The sequence below is a fragment of the Enhydra lutris genome, unplaced genomic scaffold, assembly GCF_002288905.1.
Source record: "Enhydra lutris kenyoni isolate GAN:26980312 unplaced genomic scaffold, ASM228890v2 scaffoldscaffold66, whole genome shotgun sequence".
Classification (NCBI taxonomy): Eukaryota; Metazoa; Chordata; class Mammalia; order Carnivora; family Mustelidae; genus Enhydra; species Enhydra lutris.
The window spans coordinates 427,479-450,231 of NW_019154150.1; the positions used below are offsets into that span (position 1 = coordinate 427,479).

At 52.8% G+C, this 22,753-nt stretch overlaps 1 protein-coding gene across 1 annotated transcript in view; it reads left to right on the top strand.

Moving 5' to 3' along the window:
- LOC111159061 (nucleoporin 210) overlaps nucleotides 1–22,753 on the top strand; it is a 104,508-nt gene that overhangs the window by 49,111 nt on the left and 32,644 nt on the right. Inside the window, exons 15-20 of the mRNA XM_022521440.1 lie at nucleotides 5,584–5,805; nucleotides 7,719–7,892; nucleotides 13,737–13,929; nucleotides 14,394–14,500; nucleotides 16,371–16,475; nucleotides 16,578–16,679. Of these exons, the coding sequence (XP_022377148.1) occupies nucleotides 5,584–5,805; nucleotides 7,719–7,892; nucleotides 13,737–13,929; nucleotides 14,394–14,500; nucleotides 16,371–16,475; nucleotides 16,578–16,679 (903 nt within the window). The remainder of the gene's footprint in view (nucleotides 1–5,583; nucleotides 5,806–7,718; nucleotides 7,893–13,736; nucleotides 13,930–14,393; nucleotides 14,501–16,370; nucleotides 16,476–16,577; nucleotides 16,680–22,753) is intronic.

A 22,753-nucleotide genomic window follows, 5' to 3' on the forward strand; every position in this document is an offset into this window, starting at 1 on the left:
TAGTGTTTTCTTTCTGTCTGACTTATCTCACTTAGCACACTGCCCTCAAAGTCCATCCATGATGTTGCCCATGGTAGGATATCCTTTTTTATGGTTGAAAAATATTCCTGTGTATGTGTGTGTATCACATCTTCTTCCATTCATCTGTTGCTGAACACTTAAGTTATTTCCATACCTTGGCTGTTGTAAATAATGCTGCAAGAAACAGGGGAGTGCAAATATCTTTTTGAGTTAGTGTTTTCATTTCCTTTGGTTAAATGGGTATTTTTTTTTGAAATGGGTATTTTTTTTAAAGATTTTATTTATTTATTTGACAGAGAGAGATCACAAGTAGGCAGAGAGGCAGGCAGAGAGAAAGTGTGGCGGGGAGGGGAGCAGGCTCCCTGCTAAGCAGAGAGCCCGATTCGGGGCTTGATCCCAGGACCCTGAGATCATGACCTGAGTTGAAGGCAGAGGCTTTAACCCTCTGAGCCACCCAGGCGCCCCCTGGAAATGGGTATTTTTTGAGAAGGGTTGTTTTATTTAGAATCAATGAGTGTGCACATGTGTCCAGACTTATTAGCCAGGACGGAAACCAACATCTCCTTAGCCCTCCCCTCCGATCCCCTCCACTGCCAAAATCTATATGAACACTTTTTCTGTACCAGTCCTTGCTCTGAAACTAAGAATGCACAGTACAGAGAACACACAGAAGGGGCATCTGGGTGGCTCAGTTGGTTAAGCGACTGCCTTCGGCTCAGTCCATGATCCCAGAATCCTGGGATCGAGTCCTGCATCGGGCTCCCAGTTCCATGGGGAGTCTGCTTCTCACACAGAAATCCTTGTCCTCATGAACGGACATGCTGGCAGAGACAGTAATAAACCAGTGCTTCCCATGGAAAAAGTAAAGTAGGAGAGGGCGATAGGGAGGGTAAGGAAGGGGGAGGGTGGCAGTTTAAAAATAGGAAATCATGGGGCACCTGGGTGGCTCAGTTGGTTAAGCAACTGCCTTCGGCTCAGGTCATGATCCTGGAGTCCCAGGATCAAGTCCCACATCAGGCCCTCTGCTCATCAGGGAGCTGGCTTCTCCCTCTGCCCCTTGCCCCTTTCATGCTCTCTCTCTCTCAAATAAATAAAATATTAAAAAAAAAAAACAAAACAGGAAGTCAGGATCCCCTTCCTGATCAGGAAGCAGGGGTAGGGCTCAGAAAACAGGGTTCCAGAGATGGGCAGCCTTCTTGAGGAACCCCTGCCACAGCCTCAGGTGGAGTTTCTTTAGGACCCTGGGGAGGAAGTTCCATAGGGCTCTTCCTTGGTGCTTGTTCTAAAGGACCAGACACCCTATTTAACTGGGGTGTGTGGCTGAAGTATCAGAGGCAACCGACTGAGCTCCCTGTCCCAGGGTGGGATTAAGTGTGAAGACAATATGGACATGTTCCCAATCAAGGCTTCCTGACTAGACAAATTATAGGAGAAGGATATAGGTCTCTTCTTCTCTTTTTTTGTCTTTCTTCGTTTTGATAACAATTAAGATCAAGTTTATTTACATATAACAAAATCCAAAACTGTGGCTTAGCCAGTGTAGAGGGTTTATTTCCCTTTCACATGAGAGCCTTCACATGGGGCTAGTGTGGCAGCTCTATAGTCACCAGGGCCCCAGGTTTCTATCTTTCATCATTCTAGTACATTGCTTTCATCCTCACGTTTGCCTTATAGTCTAAAATGGCTGCTGGTGCTCCAGCCATCACATCTGCATTCCATGTAGCTAGAAGAGGAAAGGGCTCTCCTCCCAGCTGAGGTAGTTTTTTCTAGTAATCTTGTCAGAAGTTTAAAGGAACAGTTTCTACCTCATTGGCCAGAACTTAATCCGTTGGGCATATCTATCTTCAACAGAGGCTGGGAAATGTTTTAGCTGGACAGTTAACTACGCTAACAAAATGGGGTCCTTTCTCTAAGGAAGAGAGCAGTGTGGAAACTGGGAAAGCAACATTCAATGACTGTTTGCTTGTCCATTCACCAGTTTACTCTGCAAATCATCTCTGAGTAAGGTACACAGTTGGTACCTGACCCAGGCTGGGGAGGCAGAGATGTAGGGAGAAATCCCACACTGTGCCCTGGCTGGCCACTAGTCTATGGGGAAGGCAGGTGCTCAGACAACTGCAGTGAACATGGTAGAGGGAATGAAGAGCCCCAAGGGGGCAGGTCACCCATGAACACAGAAGTAGAAGAAGGGCCTGCTTTGCAGGGAGCTTGGCTGATGAGAGCATTCGAAATCGTGTGTCTCAGGTGACATAGGAGGCTGTGAAGTCTCCCTGGGTCATATCGAGGCGGTGTCTGAATGCCGGGTTAGGAGTGGATATTTATTCTCTTCTTACCTAGCAGTGGACAGCTGGTGAAGGTCAGGGAAGGACAAAGTCAGGTCCACATGTAAGATGGGCACCACTCGGCCCTGCCCCCCGACATACATTTGGACCTTGGAGGGGCTCATGTTTGTTGGCTACCTCATCCTTTCCACAGTCAGCACTCCAGTTACAATTCGGCTTCTGTCTGCTGTAGGGATTGGCATCCCTCAACCTACCAGCAGGTTACCCCCTGGGAGTCCCTACTGTCTGGGTCTGGGGACCCCACCTGGCTCTCCATTCCCACAATGTCAGCATGACTGAACGTGACAACCTCTGAGCCCCTGGGACAGCCAGGTGCAGTGGGGCCCTGACTTCTGCCCACCCCACCTCTCTCCTTCTGTCTCTTGATCCTGGACCCAGTGTGAGCATCCCTGAGAGGGGGCGCGTGGATGCTGGCTGCTGGAAGTGTAGGCTGTCTGCGCTAAGGGCCTCCTGATGTCTAGACTCACCCTCATGTTCTGCAAACCAGGTTCCCAAGGCCCCAGAGTCGGGGTCTCATCCGAGGTGCAGGGGCTCTCTCCTCTCTGGCCTGGCCAGTTCAAATACCTGTGCCTTCGTAGCCACCAAGGAACCTATACGATTTATGGGTGTCCTTCATTAGCTGGGCTGATTATTAACCTTTCTTCCTGGCACAGGATACTGTGACACTTTTATGTCTGAGTGGGAAGAGCATTACACGTGAAGGTGATAATTCATTGTTCTCCAGTTGTTAATTACAGGCCACGTGGTGCCTGTGGGAAAAACCGTCTTTCCCTTTGGGCTGGCCATGGAAAAAAAAAGTCCTTTGGCCACATTTACAGTGACCTGCTTTGCCCACAGTGAAGTTTTGCTGGTTGTAGCATTGAGACTTGGTGAAGAACAGAGCACTGGACTTGGAACAGACTGGGTGAACCTGGACACGTGGTTTCACTTTGCTGGGATTCATGCTTTCCAGCTGTAAAATGGGGATGACAGTTAACATTAATGATGGTTGATAACAGCAGGGGCCATTTATTGAGCATGCGCGGGACATGTACTCAGGGCTTTCGTTCACATGCCCTTGAATCTCTACAGCAAACTCGTGAGGCTTGGGTTCTTGTTGTACCATTTTACTGGAGGGGGAGACTGAGCCTTATAGAGCTTAACCTGCTGCACAGCTGGTTGCACAGCTGGCCAGTACCAACTTCATTCTAGTTGTGGGGACCGAGAAACATCATCATATGGAAAATGGTGGCAGGGAGCGACAAGGGTGGTCGAGCTGGGAAAAGAGGTAGCCGGGGACAGGAGGTTCTGTCTGAAGGGGTCAGAGAAGGCGTCTCCGAGGAGGTGAAGTCTGAGCAGAGGCCCGAGTGGTGCAGGCCATGAGGCTGTCTTGAGGAAGAAAAACGAAGGCCCTGATGGTACTTTGGCCATTCATGTGCAGGAAAAGGGCTGTTTTGATGGTTTTGAGACCTGGGCTCACAAGCAAGGTAGAGTCTGTGGCTGGGGGCGCCCCAGGTTTTTTGAAATTGCACATGTGTGTGTACGCACATGTGCATGGAGGGAGGCCTGGAGAAGTGATACCCAATAACAAATTCAGGAAAGTGTCCATATTGCAAAAAAACAAACAAAAAAGTTCAAAGGACAGAACTCTCATTGACAAGTGATGCGCTTTCTTTGCTAAGGGTTTAATGTAAGTACCCAGCCCAGAGAACCTGTGCCCAAGAGGCCTCAGCAGGTCATGTCACCTTGCCCTCCTGCCTCCATCCTGGAGGGTGTGTGGGTCTTAAACCTGTCACTCAGGTCAGACTCCCCCTCCATATGGAGGAAGATGGCCGCTTGCTGGGACACGGCTCCAGGTGACAGCCGAGCAGCCATCAGTCTGTACCTGTGAGGACTTGAAGCTCTTGGCAGTTGGGGGATGAGAATCTAGCCACCATAGGGGGTGTGGGCGTGGAAGGACCTGGGTGGAGGATTAGGGGCCCTGGTGAGTGGGTCAGTGTAGACTGGACTGGAGTCTACACTGACTGTCCAGTCTTCATGACAACCCAGCAATACATTCTGGTCTCTACCTGCAGAGGGTCTGAGATCGGATGTTCTGCCCAGAGCGGCACGAACACTCAGGGCTTTATGGATTCCGGGAGAGTAGAGCTTGGGGAAGCCGGACCCGAATGTAACTCTGGATGGTCTAGGCAGTAAACCAAAGATACGCTCGAAGTGTGTTAACAGTGGCCTCCTCGCTGCCAGCATGCTGGCCATTCTGAGCTAGAAGGGGCCCCGCCCACGTGGATGGCAGTCTACAGCATACGTTACACCTGTGTGTACCCATGTCCACAGCAGACATTGCTAATCAGTCCTGGCATCCTTTTTTGCCTGATGGTGATTCCACCTTCAGAACCAGTCCCCCTTCCCCCGTCTGGCCAGCTGTTGCAAGGCTTTCAGGGTAACAGGTATTTGCAACGCTTGTTCTGAAAATGTTGGGGATCATGAGAGGTCAAGGGATCCTCGAGGCCAAGAGTAGGGTAGGGGACTGGTGCGGGCTTTGTCACTGCAGCATTGCAGTGACCAATTCTTCAGACTGGTCTGTTTCCCTTTCTTCTCGATTTTAGGGTTTGATTTCGGGTGATGGTTTTTTTCTTTAATTTTAACGCATATGTAAGTTGTTTATGTGGTTCCAAAGTTAAACCTGTCTTAGGAGGATCCTTGCAAGTCTTGCTTTCACTTCCCTTTAGGGAAGTTACACATGGACTTTCGACTGCCTGGTGGGTCAAGAGCTCGAATCCCTGCATTGTTCAAGGGTCAGCTGTGCATGCAAATATCAAATAGTTACGCTATACCCCTGAAACTAATACAATGTTCCATGCCAATTATACCTCAAGAAAAAAGTAAGTTTTTCCTAAAGGGTGCACGTTTCTCTACCAATTCACCAGCAGGGCATGTGCTCAAACTCCTAGATTTTTGCTAATCTCATGGTTAAGGGTTTTACCCATGATTTTATAGAAGAGGCAAATCAGTTTACCTCCCACCCCGCCCCCCAGGCATTGTATCAGAATGGACACACAGTTCTTAGAACACTCATATGCTTTTAGATCTTGACGACAAACCATAGTGGTGCTGTCAATGAGCAGACCGAGTTCCACGGAGGGGTTGCAATTTGTCTGACCTCTGCGGGATCAAGTCAGTGGCAGGGCAAGGCCTCCCGTGCACATGAATGCTGACTTTCCTTCCCCTCATGCCCCAACAGGCTGTGGATCCCTCCTCTGTTGCCTTGGTGACCCTTGGCTCCTCAAAGGAGATGCTCTTTGAAGGAGGTCCCAAACCCTGGGTCCTCGAGCCTTCCAAGTTCTTCCGGAACATCACCTCCGAGGACACAGACAGCATCAGCCTGGCGCTCTTTGGACCCTCTACCTCCCGGAATTACCAGCAACACTGGATCCTTGTGACCTGCCAGGCCTTGGGAGAACAGGTGAGAGTGCAGCCATCCCTAGACCCATCTTGTCCAGAAGGAGGGGTGGAAAATCCCCTTCCCTGAGTACCCTGCTGTGTGCCTACAGTGCCATTTCCCAGACAGGCAAACTGAGGATCAATGGGATAGGCAGGTTGACCGGGGTACCCATTTGGGGACCCTGCCAATACAGGACAGCTTTGCTAGAGCTAGCTAGTTCTGGCTCCCTTTCCACTACTGGGTGACTTCTCTCCCTGGGCTTCATCATTCCTGCCACCAAACTGGGGGATGGGACAAAACCTGGGGGGTCACAGTCAGAAACAGCCAGGGTCAGGCAGATAGCGTACATGAGCAAGACTTTAGCCCAGGTTTGGCAGCTCTTTTCAGTGTTTCAGGATAAGCAAGGAATCCCAATATTTTTTTCTGAAAAATCCCTCAATTTTTATCGCAATGCTGAAAACCAGAGAAATTTGGAGACTGAAAGACTGAACCCAACATGTCGGTGGTCTGAGGTCTCGTGGGGCTGGTGTGGGCTAGAGAGAGCGGCAGCTCACCCATTGGGGCCCCCTGTGCCTGCCACTCCAGAGGCTCAGGGCCCAGTGCTCATTTTGCTGATAGTAAGGACATAGCCCACCATTCACAGGGTACCCCAGAGCTGGAAAATCAAGGTGGGAGGCCAGCGGGGATCAAGAGAGATAGGAGAGAGACCATGTCTTTAGGGAAGTGGAGAATGTTAGGGAAATGGAGAATGCCCTTGCACGTGCAGTAGTGCAAAGGATGTCAGTTGCTGTTAGAACACACGCGCTCACATCACCCGAGTTACACTTACAAAGCTTGCCCAAACCCAGACAGCCTTGGTGTGGATGGAAAAGATGCACAGTGAAAGGCCCTGATTCCCACTGGCTTTGTTTTGTAATTTTTTTTTAATTAATAAGAAAATTTTTTTAAAAATTAAGAAAAATAAATAAGAGAATAAACTTAGTCCAGAAGGAAATGAGAGAAGTTTCTCCTCCGTGGCTTGGCATCCTCATCCATGTCCCTGCTGGGCTGTAGGACTTGGGCCTCTGAGCAGAGGCCCCTCCAGGATTCTCCCACTCCGTGCCCTGTGCCTCTCACTTCCTTGGGGGCATTACGGTGGAGGCGCGGGGCCTGCAGGTCAGCATGGAAACCACCCTTTGTCCTGCCTTGTGGTCCGGAAGGGTGAGGGGCTCTAGGATGGGACCACTGGGCCCTACGACAGTATCGTGTCATTTGAGGAGCCGAAGGTGCTCCCTTGGCGTGGGTCCTTCGCTGGGGTGCTTGCAAAACTCAGGCCTGGGCTGGACTTCTGAGTTCCCAGGCTAAACTAGACTTCAGCTTCCCTCTTTTGTTGCCTCTCTGATTGTGGCTTGTGCAGCAGCCAAGTGAACTTCTCTCCAAGAGAAGGACAGCATGCAGGCTGAAGCCCCCCTCACACAGCCTCACAGGCCGGGCCCCCCACAGCCTATTGTCCAGTCCGTCTGCCGTGCAGGTCACTGTCCGTCAGCACACGCCCTCCCAACACCTGTACCCCATTGTAATGGATCTTCTAAGACAGTGTGGGCCCCTCATTTGAAAACCCACAGGCCTGGGAATTTGCCCCTACAACTCTGGGGTCTTTGGAGGGTCCCGGCAAGCTGGGAGGCCTCACTGCTCCCCTTCCTCCCTGGGTCACAGAGCAAGCAGTGGTTAGGCCAGCATTTGTAGAGGGCCCTAGAGACTCTGTCCAAAGGCCTCTTGCACACTGAGAGAGCCCTCTCCCACACATACGTCCCTGGCCCTTTGTATGCTGGTGGTGCAGGTCTTATCTGCCCATTCTACAGGGCAGCAGCCTGAGTCCTAGGGAGCTGGCTCTTGAGGCCAGGCTCACAGTGGAGCAGGCACGCAGACTCTGACTGCTCCTCTGTTCTGCCAAGGTCATCGCCCTCTCGGTGGGGAACAAGCCCAGCGTCACCAACCCCTTCCCCGCGCTGGAGCCCGCTGTGGTGAAGTTCGTCTGCGCCCCGCCCTCCAGGCTCACCCTGACCCCCGTCTATGCCAGCCCACAGCTTGACCTGTCGTGTCCGCTGCTGCAGCAGAACAAGCAGGTGGTAAGTGAGCAGTGCTCGGGGAGGGTAGCAGGTCCATGCTGCGCCCTCGCCTCCGTGCTCAGTGGCCCCTGCTTGGGGCCTGCTCCTGGCCGGCTTTTACATATCAGAGGGTTGGGGGTTGAAGACCCAGAGAGGTGAGGGGCTCACCTAGAGTCCCAGTTGCTCTTGACAATGCCAGGTGGAGGTAGGGCGCCTCTGGTCCCAGGCTAGGCTCCCCCTCTCTCTGTGCGGCACTTGGCAGCTGGTAAAATCTCATCATTTTCTGTGACTTGGGGGCTTTGAGGTGGGCCTTTGGTCTGTGGGCGGCCAGTGTGTGTGTGGTCAGAGGGGACACTGCTGCACCTTTCTCCACGGGTGAGGGGAACGTAGGGAGGCTGTGTTTCAAACGTACACATGGGAGGGGAAGAAAATCTTTGGGGATTGCTCTGACAGGCAGGGATGGAAGATGAACCCTACAGGTCTGGTCCCCCTGGGCTTGTGGCCAGTCTAGCCCTCCACCCCAGGACACCCAGAGGCCAGAGTGACAGATGCAGAGGACTCTGGAGCCCTCCTGTTCAGGCTCAGGGTCACCAACAACCTCCTGGCCACCCCCAGCCCCCAGTCCCTTCTCAGGCAGAGACCCAGCCAGCAGCTTTTCCTTCTTTCCTTCAACATGTATTCATCCAGCACCTTCTGTGTGCCGGGTGCAGAGTCCTGGGTTCGAGAATACAGAGTACTCAGGACAGTTGAGGCACCTAGAGGGACAGGAGACCAGGAGGCCCATGGATAGCAGACGAGAAGGACGAAAGGTGGGGATTGCTGTGGAGTGAGGGAGGCAGGGTAGGATCCCTACCAGTGGAGGCCACTTCAGATGGGGCCACGAAAGGCCTCTGTCAGGAGGATACCTACCACGTCAGGCCCCGTGGTCAGGAGATGCCAGGCCAGAAGAGGTGAGTTAAGGGTGTCCCAGGCAGTTAGAATGGCAGTGCAAAGGCCCTGAGACTAGCCTAGGGTCTCTGTGTCCCTGCTGCCTACACGGTAATCAGAACGGTTGTCTGTGCCAGGAACTCTCACCTGTGTGCTTCATTGCCCATTGCCAGGACCATCTGGGCAGCCAGGCTTGTTGGATCCCATTCATGGCTTTGCCCACGAGGCCCGGAGGTGGGCAGGGTCCCAGAGGAAGAACCTAGATCTGCCCACTCCCACGTTTTCGGTGCCTTCTCTATGGCCCCTGCAGCTGGTTCTTTCCTCCCAGCCCCGGCCTTACGATCAGCCCCAAGGTGTGTCCAGCTGCCCTCTCCCTTGGTAGCTTCTGAGGGGCCCTGTGTCTCCTGGAGCCACCTCTAGGGATAGGACCCTCTTACCTCTTTGCTGTTTGCCTGGAGAGGACTCAGTGCCTAGCCTTTGTGCACATAATGGAAGCTTTCTGAAGCTTCCTGAAGCTGTTTACATGGGTAGCCTATTCCAGCGGGGGAGGAGATTTGGGGTTTGGCTTCCCTGTGGGGAAGGAGGAGAACAGCTTTGTGTCTGGTCAAAGTCACATTTCTTTGAAGCTCCGTGGGGGGTTACTGACTCCAGTGTCTAGGACTCAGGAACAGCTCTGCCTGTCTGGCATGTAACTCTGCCTCTCAGCCCACACATTCCCTGAAAGCTTGGGTGACTTGTCTTCCTGCTGTCCTGGTGGGCATCTGCCTTCTCTCAGGCTTTCTGGATTGCTCAGCTCTGAGGTTCTCGGCCATGGGACCCCCTCTGTTGCCCCCGACACTGGTCCCTTTAAGGGTCACTGCCTCAACAGCATTCAGCACAAAGGGAGGGTTCTTTGTGCCCAGCCTCAGCACATCCTGCCTCCCCCACTGCTGGCCAAGGGGTACCACCCTGTGTTTCCTCTCGACAGGTGAGGCTCTGGGGGCTTGTCACCTTGAAGCCACATTCACCCCTAACCCAGGCCTGGGTGTCGGTGGCAGGGACCAGGTGGCTGTTGTTTCCAAGCTGAAAATCTGTGCATCCAGGACTTAATTCTTCTCCCTGATTTGAGGGGCTTTTGAGATGAATGTCCTGAAAGCTTCACATCTTAAATCATTTTCATGTATTTATTTAGCACATTTTCCCTGAAGAATATAGTCAGGCAAAGTCTGGACTCTTCTGGAAAACCTGACCTGTTGGTCCCCTGGGTGTGAGGCCAGGAGTCAGCCAGCAGCTGACATCAGTAGGGACTGACAGCTGGGGCTGGATCCCTCCTTGAAGGATCCTGGTGACAGTGGTCTCCTAGGGTTGTAGGGAACAACCGTGGGTGGACCGAAGGTGTTCAAAGCAGTAAATGTTACCCTTCTTACCTTATTCTCTGCTTAGACCTGGCCAGCAGCTTCCCATTCCCCCAGAGCAAAAGCCAGTCCCCTTCTGTGACCGCCAGTCCCTGAGTCCAGGCCCCTGTTAATGTCCCTCCCACCTGCTCCCCCTGTACTGGGAGACCCTGTCATGCCACGGGCACCCCAGAACACGCCCTATGTGCATCCCCAACTTGCTGTTCCCTCTGGCTTGGCTTCTCCTGTGTTCCCAGGCCTCCCTCCCTGCCTCCTTCACTTCTTTATTCAAATGCTACTCCTAGGAAGGATGTCCTCAGCCTTTAGAACTTACCCAAAGTTTTACCCTTCCCTCAACATTTTATATTTTGGCTCTCTTCTCCCCCTGCCCCCAAGCTCTTACCATCATCCAGTACCATAGAATTTACATGTTTATTTCCTTCTTTGTGAGTCTCTAGAAGAGAGCACTACTTAGGGTAGGAGGTCAGTAATGTGATGGACAAATGAACACAGGAATGAGCATCCCACGCCCATGTCCCTGTGTCTTCTGCCCCCCCTTTTAAGATTTTATCATTTATTTTGACAGAGAGGAGAGAGAGAATGAGTGCATAATCGGGGGAGTGGCCCAGGGAGAAGCAGTCTCCCACTGAGTAGGGAGCCCGTTGCGGGGCTCGATCCCAGGACCCTGGGGTCATGACCTGAGCTGAAGGCAGATGCTTAGCCGACTGAGCCACCCAGGCGCCCCTCTGCCCTGACTCTTGCAGGGTCAAATGCCCAGAGAAGCCAGGGGGGTTGCTGCTGAAGGAAAGGGGCTAGAGGTATGAGGCAGGGATGCAAACCTGGAGAGCAGGCACCCCTTTGCAGGACAGCCTGCCCCCCCCTCAGCTCCAGCCCCTTCAAGCCCAGGCAGGCCAAACCTTCTCATTTTCAAAGAAAAAAAACAGGCCAGGCAGATCGATGGGCATCTTCCTTGTCTTCACACGCTGGGCACCTGCCAAGTGAGCTGTGTCTGGCCGTCTGTTGGCTGTGACCTCGGGGTCAGTGCGGGGCTATCTCTCTTGACGGAAGGATGACAGTCAGGCTGCGGAGCATTGCTCTGAATGGGCTTGTGCGTGTTGTAGATCTCACTCGTCAGGAAATAATGGACCTCAGAGACAGGATCACTGGGCCATCCATCAGTCCTGGTGTTGCGGAGCTGTGAGCTGCACAGGCACGGCCCCTGCGATTTCTGATCTCACTAGGGGACCTTGAGAAAGATATATCCGTGCCATGCATTCCCGGGTGCAATATCAATTTAATTTTATACCTCTCCAAAGCCAAAGGCCACCCAGGATGTGTTTGCAGAGTAAATTATGGGCAAGGCCAGACACTGGAACGCAGCTGAACAGTCAGAGTGACAAAGTGGAACCAGACTCCGGCCTGACCCCAGTCCTTGGCTCTGGTCATCCTGCACTCAGCTCACTGTGGCTGAGCCCTGTTGCGTGCCAGGATGACTGATGACCAGGGGCATGTGTGGAGCCCTCGCCCGACCGGTACTCCGGGGAGAGGCCACACAGGGCAGGCCGCACACTCACAGGGGACGCCTTTGGGCTTTAAAATCAGACCAGCAGAGTTCCACCCCAAAACCTTTGTGACCTTGGGCAAGTTGCTGGATGTCTCTGAGTCTCAGCCTTCCCGTTTGTTAAAATGGGGATAATGTTGTCCCAAATGCCCGTTGGAAGGATCCAAGTGTGCTTGGCACAGGATGTTAATGTCCTTCCCTGGAAGCATGGTGGCGGGGAGGGGGGAGGCATTAGTTTTTCACCCAGGTTGCTTCTACAGGAAAGAGAAAATGCTACTTCTCATCCCTGCCTAGAGTCAGCAGCTCCTGGGTTGAATCCAGACTGGTTACAAGATCCTTTGCATCCCTGGGGTTTGTGCTGACCCGTGTTTGAAATTTGCTGTATGCTTTGGCTCGGTATCATCTAGGGGAGAGAAAGCTAGAAGGACCCGGAGAGGAGCCTTCCTGGCACCAGTCGGGAGTTCGGGGACGGTCTCAGTCCGGACAGGCGAGGCTAGGCTGCAGGAACAAGTACCCCCAGATCCCAGGGCCTTCCCACAGCAGTTCATTTCTTCCTTGCACCGCTCATGTATCACAGTGGTGGGGGACCCGGCTTTGTGTCACTGCTCTCTTCCTTCCGAGACACAGTCGGTGGGACACCCACCAGGTGGAATGTGGCCAGAGAGAAGGAGAGTCTGGCAGGTCGCTTTGCCCTGGAGGTGTTTTAAGTCACTTTCTGCCTTTCACCGGTCAAAGCAAGTGACCTGGTCCCTCCTAACTGCAGGGGCCAGAGAAGTTGAGCCCTGGTCTCTGGACCCGTGGCTGCTGGAGACACTGGTGACTACCGCGCATGACTGCCCATTTCCAGACTTGCTCATTTGTTTCAGTGAGCCGGGCTCTTGAAAAGGATCTCGTATGACCCTTTTTTAAAACGGGGTCCTGGGAGGTGTGTTCTCCTGTGATGCCCACTTTACAGATGGAGAAACTAAGGCTCTGGGAGGTGGGCAGCTTGCCTGGGTGGTGAGAGGCCGAGGTTCTAGTCCAGGCAGTAGAATCCGGATGTCTATGTGCTTAGGGTCCCTGCTTTGCTTCCTGCCCCGCCTACCCCCTTGCCATCCGGGCAGGGAGCAAAGGGGATGAACCAGCCTCTGGGAGAAATGAGGCTGACTTAGCATGGGTTCCAAGGGGTTGATTTGCTTAGGGAGCCAGAGGTAATGGTACAGTGGTTGTAATTCAGGGTTTGGAACTGAACCCTGACAGCGTACTACTCATTTGCCGAGTCGCCTTTGATTTGTTCCTTTTCTTCCCTGGGACTCTGCTTCCTCACCCTTAATATGGGGATGGTAGCTCCCATATCACTGGGATATTTAAGGATCAAGTGAGAACCTGGCTCTGAAAGGAGCTTTGCAAGCTGAATGACTGGGACATTTCGAATGTTGTAACTGGTGTTCTTGTTAAACCCTTGGGGGCGGTCATCCTGGAGGGGCTGGGCTGTGCATGCATGGGGCAGAGAGGAGGTGGCAAGGATTTGGGAAAGTAAGGCCAAAGAGGAAGTAGAGCAGCCTGGCGAAGGTGGTGGTGGGAGGGTGTGGGATCTAGGGTGGGGTCTCCTGACCTTGGCATTCCCAACATTTTGAACCAGATCCTTACTTCTTTAGGGTGTTCCTGTTCTTTGTGGGGTGTTAGGCCGCATCCCTGACCCCTACCCTTTACATACCCGTTGCATCCCCTGTTCCCCCGTTGTGATCATCAGAAAGGCTTTCAGACATTGCCAGGATCACCCTTGGGGGAACAAATGTTTCCCCTGTCAAGGGGGACCATGGGCTGGAGTGAGAGGCCAGGTTGGACAGAGCTATGAGGCATCTTGATGGCGGGGCAGCGTAGTTAGTGACTTGCCCCCTCCCCCTACCCAGGCCTCAGGGAGCCCCGAAGGCAGCCAGCCAGGTCTAGGGTGCCCCGTGCAATCAATGGCAAATGTGCCCTGTTCTGGGCACGGCCGGGATGCAAGATTTCTGCCCCTTGCAGGTTCCGGTCTCCAGTCACCGCAACCCCGTGCTGGACCTGGCCGCCTATGACCAGCAAGGCCGCAGATTCGACAACTTCAGCTCTCTGAACATCCAGTGGGAGTCAACCAGGCCCCTGCTGGCCAGCATCAGGCTGGAGCTGCCCATGCAGCTAGTGGCCCGGGACGATGGGAGCGGCCAGAAGAAGTTGCACGGTGAGCCCGGGTTGGGGGGCAGGGGTAGTCTGCTGACCCAGGCCAGGAGGACAGAGTGTAGTGAGACCCCAGATGGACGGGAGGGATGCTGAAGGAGGGCTGGCGGCAACTATGGACCCCACTGGATCACTTTTTCAGGGATGGGCAGACAAACTGAGGCTCAGGGCAGGGGAGTCTCACATCTCAGCTGGTCCAGATCAGCCAGCCTCCCAGGCCCGCGCTGCTCCAAGCCACGCGCCTTCACAGACCAGTAGTGGCTAGTAGTCACGGCCAGCGCTGCTCCCCGAAGCCGCGCCAAACTTGGCTCCACGGGCCTGGTAACTCATACGGTGCATATAGTTTAAACCAACTCAGTCATGTATTTTTAGGACCAGAGACTTAAACTGTAAGAAGGAGGGAGGGGCTGTTTCCCTGGCAGCAAGGGGCCAAACACCCAGCATCTGTTCTCCTCTCCTTGGACTCAGGCTTGCAGGCCATCTCGGTTCATGAGGCATCGGGGACCACGGCCATCTCCGCCACCGCCACCGGCTACCAGCAGTCCCACCTCAGCACGGCCAGAGTGAAGCAGCCGGTATCCTCCCGGGCCCCGGGCAGGGAGTGCTTCCCCCAACCCCTCCCCACTGTTCCTGCTCACATCCTGCCCACTGTCCGAGCGTCCGGAGCCCCCTGAGCTCGCTCCATTCACTAACCCACACCCAAATCGAATGCCATGGGCTCGCATGAACTGGGGTGCCTTCCTGCTGGCATCCTGCCTCCAACACCCCTATCCCCCCATGCCTGGTACTCAGGCAGCTGGGGGGGGGTTCCAAATTAAAGGCAGTCTGGCCCCGGCCCCTCTTGGCCCCTGCATACAGCTTTGGGAGCCCTCGAGCTCATCTGTCCTGCCTCTTCTCCTGCAAGGCCCTGACCTCACACCCCACCTGGATGTGCCTCAGGGCCTTGGGCCTCCATGACTTTATACCCAGAGTCCCCGCTGCCGGGAACACCATCCCCCTCCTTCCCTTCACTCCTCCCCAGCTAGTGGCCTCCTGTTCATTAGTCCCAGCCATACTGTCAGCCTGTCTGCAGAGTGGTCACTGAGCCTGGGCACTGAGTAGCTGCCCCCACCCCCAGCGTGGTGTAGACGCCCCCCACACACACATACACAGTTGCCATCATCCACATACACTTGGGTCAAGGCTTGTCGAATCTTCTTTCCCCACCCCAGCATCTCATGGCTCACCTGTAGAGGCACAGCTTGTGGACAGCAAGGGAGGTCATTTGTGGGGGCATGAGAAGGGCTCCCCCAGAGTGGTCTTACCTGGATGATCCCCACCCCATGGTGAGAGAGGGGCAGCAGTCGACTTGGGTTTTATATAGGGTGAAGGCAGCAGGTGGTGGCTGGAAGGAGGAGGTGGGACTGGGTTCTAGGAGACCCTAAGTGCCAGGATAAGGAGCTTGAAGTTTCCTTCTAGGTAGTGGGGAGCAAGGGAAGCATTTGAGGGGGTGGAACCCCAGCGGGAGCAGCACTGAGGCTGGCCTGGGGGGAGGTGGCCCTCAAGGAGCACACCTGTATGCCCCTGGCGGCTCAAGTTTTGGGTCATCTGTTCCCCACCCGCACAGTGTGTCCCTTGGCTGTGGGCAGCCTCACGGGCCTCCCCCTTCTGGGCCTCAGCACTTAGGCTCTTTGGCCTGTGGGCTTTTCTCTAGTGATAACTGCCCTTAACCTTCACTTCCTTGGCGTCTGCTCACCTGCGAGTCCCCCCCACCCCCTCCACCTCCAACCTGCCCTTCACTGCCTTCGCAACCCACCCTAAGCTCTGACACAGGCCATTCATTTGCTTTCCCTTTTAATCTTGACCTTAGATTCAATTCACATCATTGCCAAGGGCACTTGTTGGACCCCTAGGGCTAGCACAGTGCTGTGCACAGGGAAAGAGCTTGAGCATGAGGACACGGGTGGGTCTGAGCTGGGTCAGGTCCAGTAGTCTCCCTGAAAGGCCATGTGGCCGAATCACATACTTGGAAATGTGCACCACCCGAGGGAGTGAGGGGCAGTACTGCTTCCCTTGTGAACCCACTATGACGACACCCCCTCCACTCAGCCCCTTTGCTGTTTACCCAAGCCCTGGCCTCTTGCACATGGCTCCACAGCTGGTCATTTGCTATGTGTCCTCACTTTCTTGGTGAGGGGAGGGTATGAATTGCCCATTTCATGGGGCCTGGAAGGTGGGGTGGGGTGCAGGCCTGGGTAGAATTATCGGATGTCAAAGGGATGTGGCCTCTTGGCTGGGTTGGAACATGATGGTTTTCCTGGGGCTTGTGTCCCCAACATACTGAGTGCCCTGGGGTAACTCCAGGACCCAGGGTTTCTAGAGCTGCTCTTTTAGTGGGGAAGCCCGCGGGCTGGCCCTAGGATGGCCCATTGCCTTGGACCTGATGGCCCTGTTTTGCTTCTCCAGTACGACCCTCTCGTGCCTGTGTCAGCCTCCATAGAACTCATCCTGGTGGAGGACGTGAGGGTGAGCCCAGAGGAGGTGACCATCTACAACCACCCCAGCGTGCAGGTACAGAGTCCTTTCCCTGTTACTGTGACACCTGGGTGTGGCCCATGCGGTGGGGGTGGGTGGGAGCTCGCCTCTGACACCCAGGCTGACCCCTCCTTGCAGGCGGAGTTGCACATCAGAGAAGGCTCGGGCTACTTCTTCCTCAACACCAGCACCACGGACGTCATCAAGGTGGTCTACCAGGAGGCCAGGGGCGTGGCCACGGTGAGTGTGGGTCCTGTCCCCACGCTTCTTGCAATTCCTCCTTCGGGTGGCCTCGGGTTTAACAGAGTGGTTACTTCCAAAGTAGGCGCTTAATCGCACCAGATGCAATTGGTGAGGCCTTTTGAGTCTGTAGTTCATTGTTTGTGAAACTCTCATCATTTGTGAGCTACCTTCCGTTCCATGTCTATAAACTGCCCACGCTATTAGTGAACTAGCGGTTTCCTGTCAGTCTTTTAATTAAAACATGATATATAAGCAGCAGTGTAACAGTGATAAGGAAGGCTGCTTTTGAAAGGTGTGTCAGCTTTTTCTGTTTTTCCCTATGTCTTTCTTGACCCACTCCCTGTTCTGGCAAATACCGACTCAGCTGTGCCCGCGATGTGGAAGGGTTTAGGATTTTGCTTTTGTCAGGAGTTGCACCCTTAGTTTTTCCCCACCATGTTGCTATGTAGGCTGGCTGACTTTTTTTAAAATATATTTTTTAAAGGTTTGTTTATGCATTTTAGAGAGATAGAGAGAGTGCTGAGGGAAGGGGCAGAGGGAGAGGGAAAGAGAATCCCAAGCAGACTCGACTCTGTGCTGTGCTTAGAGCCTGATGCAGGACTGGATCCCATGACCCTGAGATCACGACCTGAGCCGAAACCAAGAGTCAGACGCCCAACCAACTGTGCCACCCAGGCGCCGCAAGGCTGCTTTTATGTAGTTGTTTGTACTTAGCTATTCTCTCTTTGTAGAGGATTTCAATTGTTCAGATCTTTTTGTTTTTTAAAAACAGCACTACAGTTATAGCAAAGAGTAAAAGCAAACAAACACCAAAGTTCTAAATGTCTGCATATGTGTGTAAGGAGTTATTTTGCAATCATGCAAACAGAACTTTCTCCACAACAAACGTACTATGGAATGTATTGAACCATAAATGCAGGCAGCCATGAACAAAGACATGACACCCAAGTAGTACCATTAAACTGCAGCTCTGCCATGGCCCTTAGACTGCTCCGAAATCCATTTCTCTGTTTGCACTCACTGACTATCTTGACACAGGGAGTCACAGTTATTTGCCTCTGGAGTGGGACAGGTGTAAAGGACATGAAAGTCATGAGCAGGGTTTCCCAGGATGGGGAACATACCTGGAGGTGCTGTGCCACATGACCCCTGATGTTTACTTTCAGTGTCAGTAGCAGGGAGCGGTGGGGACCATGGCAAAGTAGAAAGCAGAGACCGTTTCTGAGGGACAGCCACCAAGTGCCTCCAGGTGGCTTTTGTTTAATTTTTATTTTTTAAATTTTTTTATTTTTCGAAAGGTTTTATTTATTTCATTATTTTAGAGAGAGAGAGCACATGCATGCAAGTGCTGGGTGAGGGGCAGAAGGTGAGGGAGAGACTCTCCAGCATGGAGTGGCAGACTCCATGCTGAACTTAGAGCCCGACACGGGTTTGATCCCATGATCATCTCCTGACCTGGGCCAAAACCAAGAGTCAGATGCTTCACCAGCTGAGCCACCCAGATGTCCCCCACCCCACCTTTCATTTTTGTTTTTTGTTGTTGTTTTTAAAGATTTTATTTATTTGAGAGAGAGAGAGAGAGAGACAGAGCATAAGTGGTGGGGGGGGGTGCGGGGAGGAAGAAGCAAACTCCCACCTAGCAGGGAGCCCTATGTGGGGCTTGATCCCAGGACCCCAAGATCAAGATCTGAGCCAAAGACAGATGCTCAACCAACTGTGGCCCCCAGCCACCCCCTCTTTTATTATTTTTAATACCAGCTTTATCATGGTATAATTCGCATACCATACACCTTGTCTATTTCAAGTGTTAAGGTCAGTCGGTGGTGTATAGTCACTCGTAGACACGTGCAGTCAGGACCATGGACAGTTCTGGAGCGTTTTCATCCCCTCAGAAAGAAACCCCTGTACACTCTAGCTGTGTCCTCCCTGTTCTCACACAGAGACAAAAGAGCATTGGATTTTGTCAAATGGTTTTTCTATGTCTCTTGAAATACTGATGTGGTTTTTGTTTTTTATCTTGTTGATATGATGTGTTGCATTAATTGCCTTTCAGACATTAAACCAACCTTGCATTTCTGGGACAAATGCTACTTGATCATGATACGTAATTCTTTTTACATGTAACAAGACTCTGTTTGTTAATATTTTGTTGAGTTTACACTCACAGCCCTAAGAGGTACTGGTCTGTGCTTTTCTGTCCCGTGATGTCTTCAGCCGGTGTGGGTATCCAGGTAACATCGGCCTCACAGAATGAGGCCTGCTTCTTAGTTTTGGTAGAGTTTGTGCGGCATTGGTATGAAGTGCTCTTAAATATTGGATAGAATTAACCAGTGAAGCCATCGGGACATGATCTTTTCTTCTGGGGCAGGTTTTTGATTACTAATTCCATCTCTTTATATGTTATAGGTCTATTCACACTGTTTCTTTTTGAGTCCATAGCTTGGGTCTTTATAGGACAGAATGCCCTTTTTAGGACAATTCAGGTTTTTTTGCTTTCTGGGTGTTTGTTCTGTTTTCACATGTACATCCTTCCAGCGATTGACCTTGGTCTCTACCTGGCTGTGGAGAGGCTTTTGGTTCCATCCCTTGGTGAGGAAGCATGTCATAATACTCCTGTTTTCTCAGAGGCAGAGTCTCAGCCGACAGAACCCCTTAGGTGTGTCGCTGTAAATCAGAGCAAGAAAACATTGTCTCTCACCACCTGGGAACAAATGTGTGTTGTTAGAGGCAGCAGGAGGGTTGCTAGAAGTCTGAGATCAGAGGAAACTGTCCCCAGAGTATTTTTGTTCCCTTTATAAAAGAATGGATAGTTCCCTGGCCATCCCTCCTGCCATGTAAATGAGCGTTTACTGTCACATCCTTCATACTAAAAGGAAAAGCTCAAGTCGTAAATAATTCTGACCACTTGAGATATGCCTTGCTTTGCTTTACTTCAGGAGATTAAAAAAGAACTCCCTCGTTATCAGCAGGGCACCTCGGTGGCTCAGTCAGTTAAGTGTCTGCTTTATGACTTGGGCCACAATCCCAGGGTTCCAGGATCGAGCCCTGTGTCAGGCTCCCTGCTCCGTGGAGAGTCTGCTTCTCCCTCTGCCCCTCTCTGCCACTGGTGCTGTCTCTCTCATGCTCTCTCTCACACACATAAATGAATAATATCTTTTAAAAAAAGTCCCTGTTATCAAGAAGAGGGAAGCCTCGAGTTCAGAAAAAATGGGTACAGTGCCAACAAAATTTGAAGACCCCTTTAGTCACATTTACCTTGCCTCTTATCTTTTGAATAAGCCCAGAGTGTAGACCTGCAGCCAGAGAGAGAACTCTCCTCCAAGAACAAGAGCTTCTAAGAGCCCGTGTTCGACTGGGCTGCCCCTATAGGTAGTGAGTCCCCCATCTCTGGAGGCAGCCAAACAGGAGGTGGGACACTTGTCTGGAAGACTCGAGATGGGATTGATTTCAACATCAGAGCCAAGTTTCCCCAGGAGACCGCGAGTGCCTATATAGTCCCACAATACTAGGTTTACCCCCATGCCGTCCCTTTCAGCAGCAGAAGCTAGGCTTCTCCAGTCAAGACAAGTAATGATGTTCCCATTCTAAGAGGGTCCTAGGAGAGCCCCAGCAGTTCTCTCTTGGTCGTGGGTGAGCCCTTGCTCATGTGTCTCATCCTGCCATGGTTCCCGTGGAGTGGGACAGAGCACCCAGGGCAGGCACGACCCCCAGGACGAGCCTAGCACTGTGGAAAGCACCACAGTGTCCCATGCGGCGGGCCCCACGAGGTGTTCTGGGGGGCACCTTGACCCTTGGGGTCTCTGCTTCCTGTCAGCTCAGGCCTAGGCAAAGACCCTTGCACCTCGAGGTAGAGCTTGGGCTCCGGTTCCCTCTGCCTCTTCTGTAACCTGCCGGAGGGGTTTTTCATGGAGCGTTGACAGTCAGTGACAGTTGTTTCTGAAGGACGTTTACACATTTTCTTTGGCATTTTCCAGCTGCTAATTAGCAACATTCTCATTTTCCTTAATCACAGAGACGAGAAAGCCCACAGCAGTTCTTCAATTAGCTCACAGAAGATGTTTCTTTCTTTCCTATTGTTACACATTCAGGATGCAAGAATGGCTCCCGGGTGTGCTTCGCCTTCTGAGCATCTCTGGAAGGGAGCTGTCACGCTCACACACCAGGGCCATTGTGAAGGCTCTTCTGGCCACACAATGGAGGGCCGTGCATGGCTGTGCTGAATTCTTACATCCTCCCCCCCCCCCAAAACTCCCTGCGAGTGGCCTTTAAGTTCATTTCTGGCTGGCATGTCCCTAGGAGTGCTTACCTGACTGAAACTTACGGTTCCTTTTTTCTCACCCATTCTTTTCATTTCAAATCAAGTCCTCTACGCAGAACCCACGTAACTAGAAGGGGAGGCAGGGATGGGGGCGCATGACCTACTGTGCGCCATGCACTTCATACCTTTAAAGTAATCGTTCATTCTGCAAAGATTGGTGATGGTCCAGGTGCTGGGAGTTGGTGGGGAACAAATCATGAGCCACATTGTTTGTCTCCGTATCCTCAGTCCTGTGAGGCCTAGCCAAGCATGGCGACCTTGTATATTCAAGGAGTGTTTCCGGAAGCAAGAGGGGATGGGTAGCAGGTAGCAGCCGTGGGCTTTGAACTCAGGTGTGTGTCCTGCTTTTCCCCTGAGAATGACCTGAGGACAGAGGTACCTGTCCCAGTCCTGGATGGATTTTCATCCAACATCCAAGCCAGGGCTCTTCCCCCTGCCTGTGACTTTCCTGTGTTTGTGGTCACCACTTACAGGTCTCAAGGACATGCCCTGACCACTACCCCCTACTCCATGCCATTGACAAGCACTCTCTAGTAGGAAATGGGAGCTGGTGGCTCCTGGGATGTTTGGACATATTTGTAGGGTCCTTCCTCTTCTATAAACACCACCCATCAGAGGATAAGCCTGAAGCATGTGGGGGCCCAGGGAAGCAAGGAGCTGAGCCGGTGCAGGCGGTGTCTCCGGGGCTGGGCGGGGACGCGGAGACATCCACAGCATCAGCCGCTTACAAGCGGAGCTGCCTCTGGCTCCACTAGCAGGGTCTCAATGAGCAGTAATGCATTCATCGTCTCCGCAGAGATGACAGGACTCTCCTCTCGGCTCAATATGCACTGAAGTTCTCAGGTGGCACCTTCAACACCTAGAGATGAGAATTCGCTCTGGGCCTGGAGTGTCCCCTCCTCCTCCCCTCCATACGCAATGCCCCCAGATGTCAGTCAAGAAGCAGGTGAACCCAAAACGCCTGGAGAGGCAGACAGGCACAGTCCAGAGTTAGTAGTGACGCGGGTCCCCTCGGCCAGAAGAGGCCTGGCAGACACCCTCCCTTCCCCAAGAGGGGCCTGTCTCACAGGCAGCCCAGCGGAGCTTGCCCTTGACGCCTTGCTCAGCAGGGGCCAGGGGAGTGGCTGTGTGTTGTGGGGGGACAGCTTGATGCTGCCCTCCGCATCCGTCATCTGGAAGGCAGCCAGACGTCCAGCCTCTGGGAAATCAAGTGGAAGATGAATTGATTTCTGCTCGCCTTTTTGTCGTTGTTTAAAATGTGCAAAATGGTCCTTTTGAAGGGGGAGGGGGAGAGCTAGAAAAAGCCCTCCGTGCTTTTACCTGTGAGGGTCCATCTGCCGCCAGTGCAACATGTAATTTCTCAGCGCTGTGAAGGACACACTGGCCCCTGACAGCACCGAGTTCCGCAGGAGGATTAGATTGGAGCCTTGAATTAGGTTTTCAAAGATAGCTCTGGTTTCTCTCTGGAATTTTTAAATGTGTTCACGTTAAGGGAAAAGGAATAAGCCGGGTGAATCATCCCTGGCCAAAGGGAAGGCCTGGTGCTTCCCAGACCCCGCTCCTCGGCCCGTATTTCGTACCAGACTCAGGTGGCGGTGGCTCAAATTGCCGAGGCATCACTCCAGGATACGACCGTGATTTCCACTCTGGGATCTTTGTTAATCGACTTTAAGTCATCGTGCAGAAGAACTTGGGCACGCCTCCTCCGGGCTGGTGTGCCCTTGAGCTCAATGATACTGCCGGAGGTTCCAGC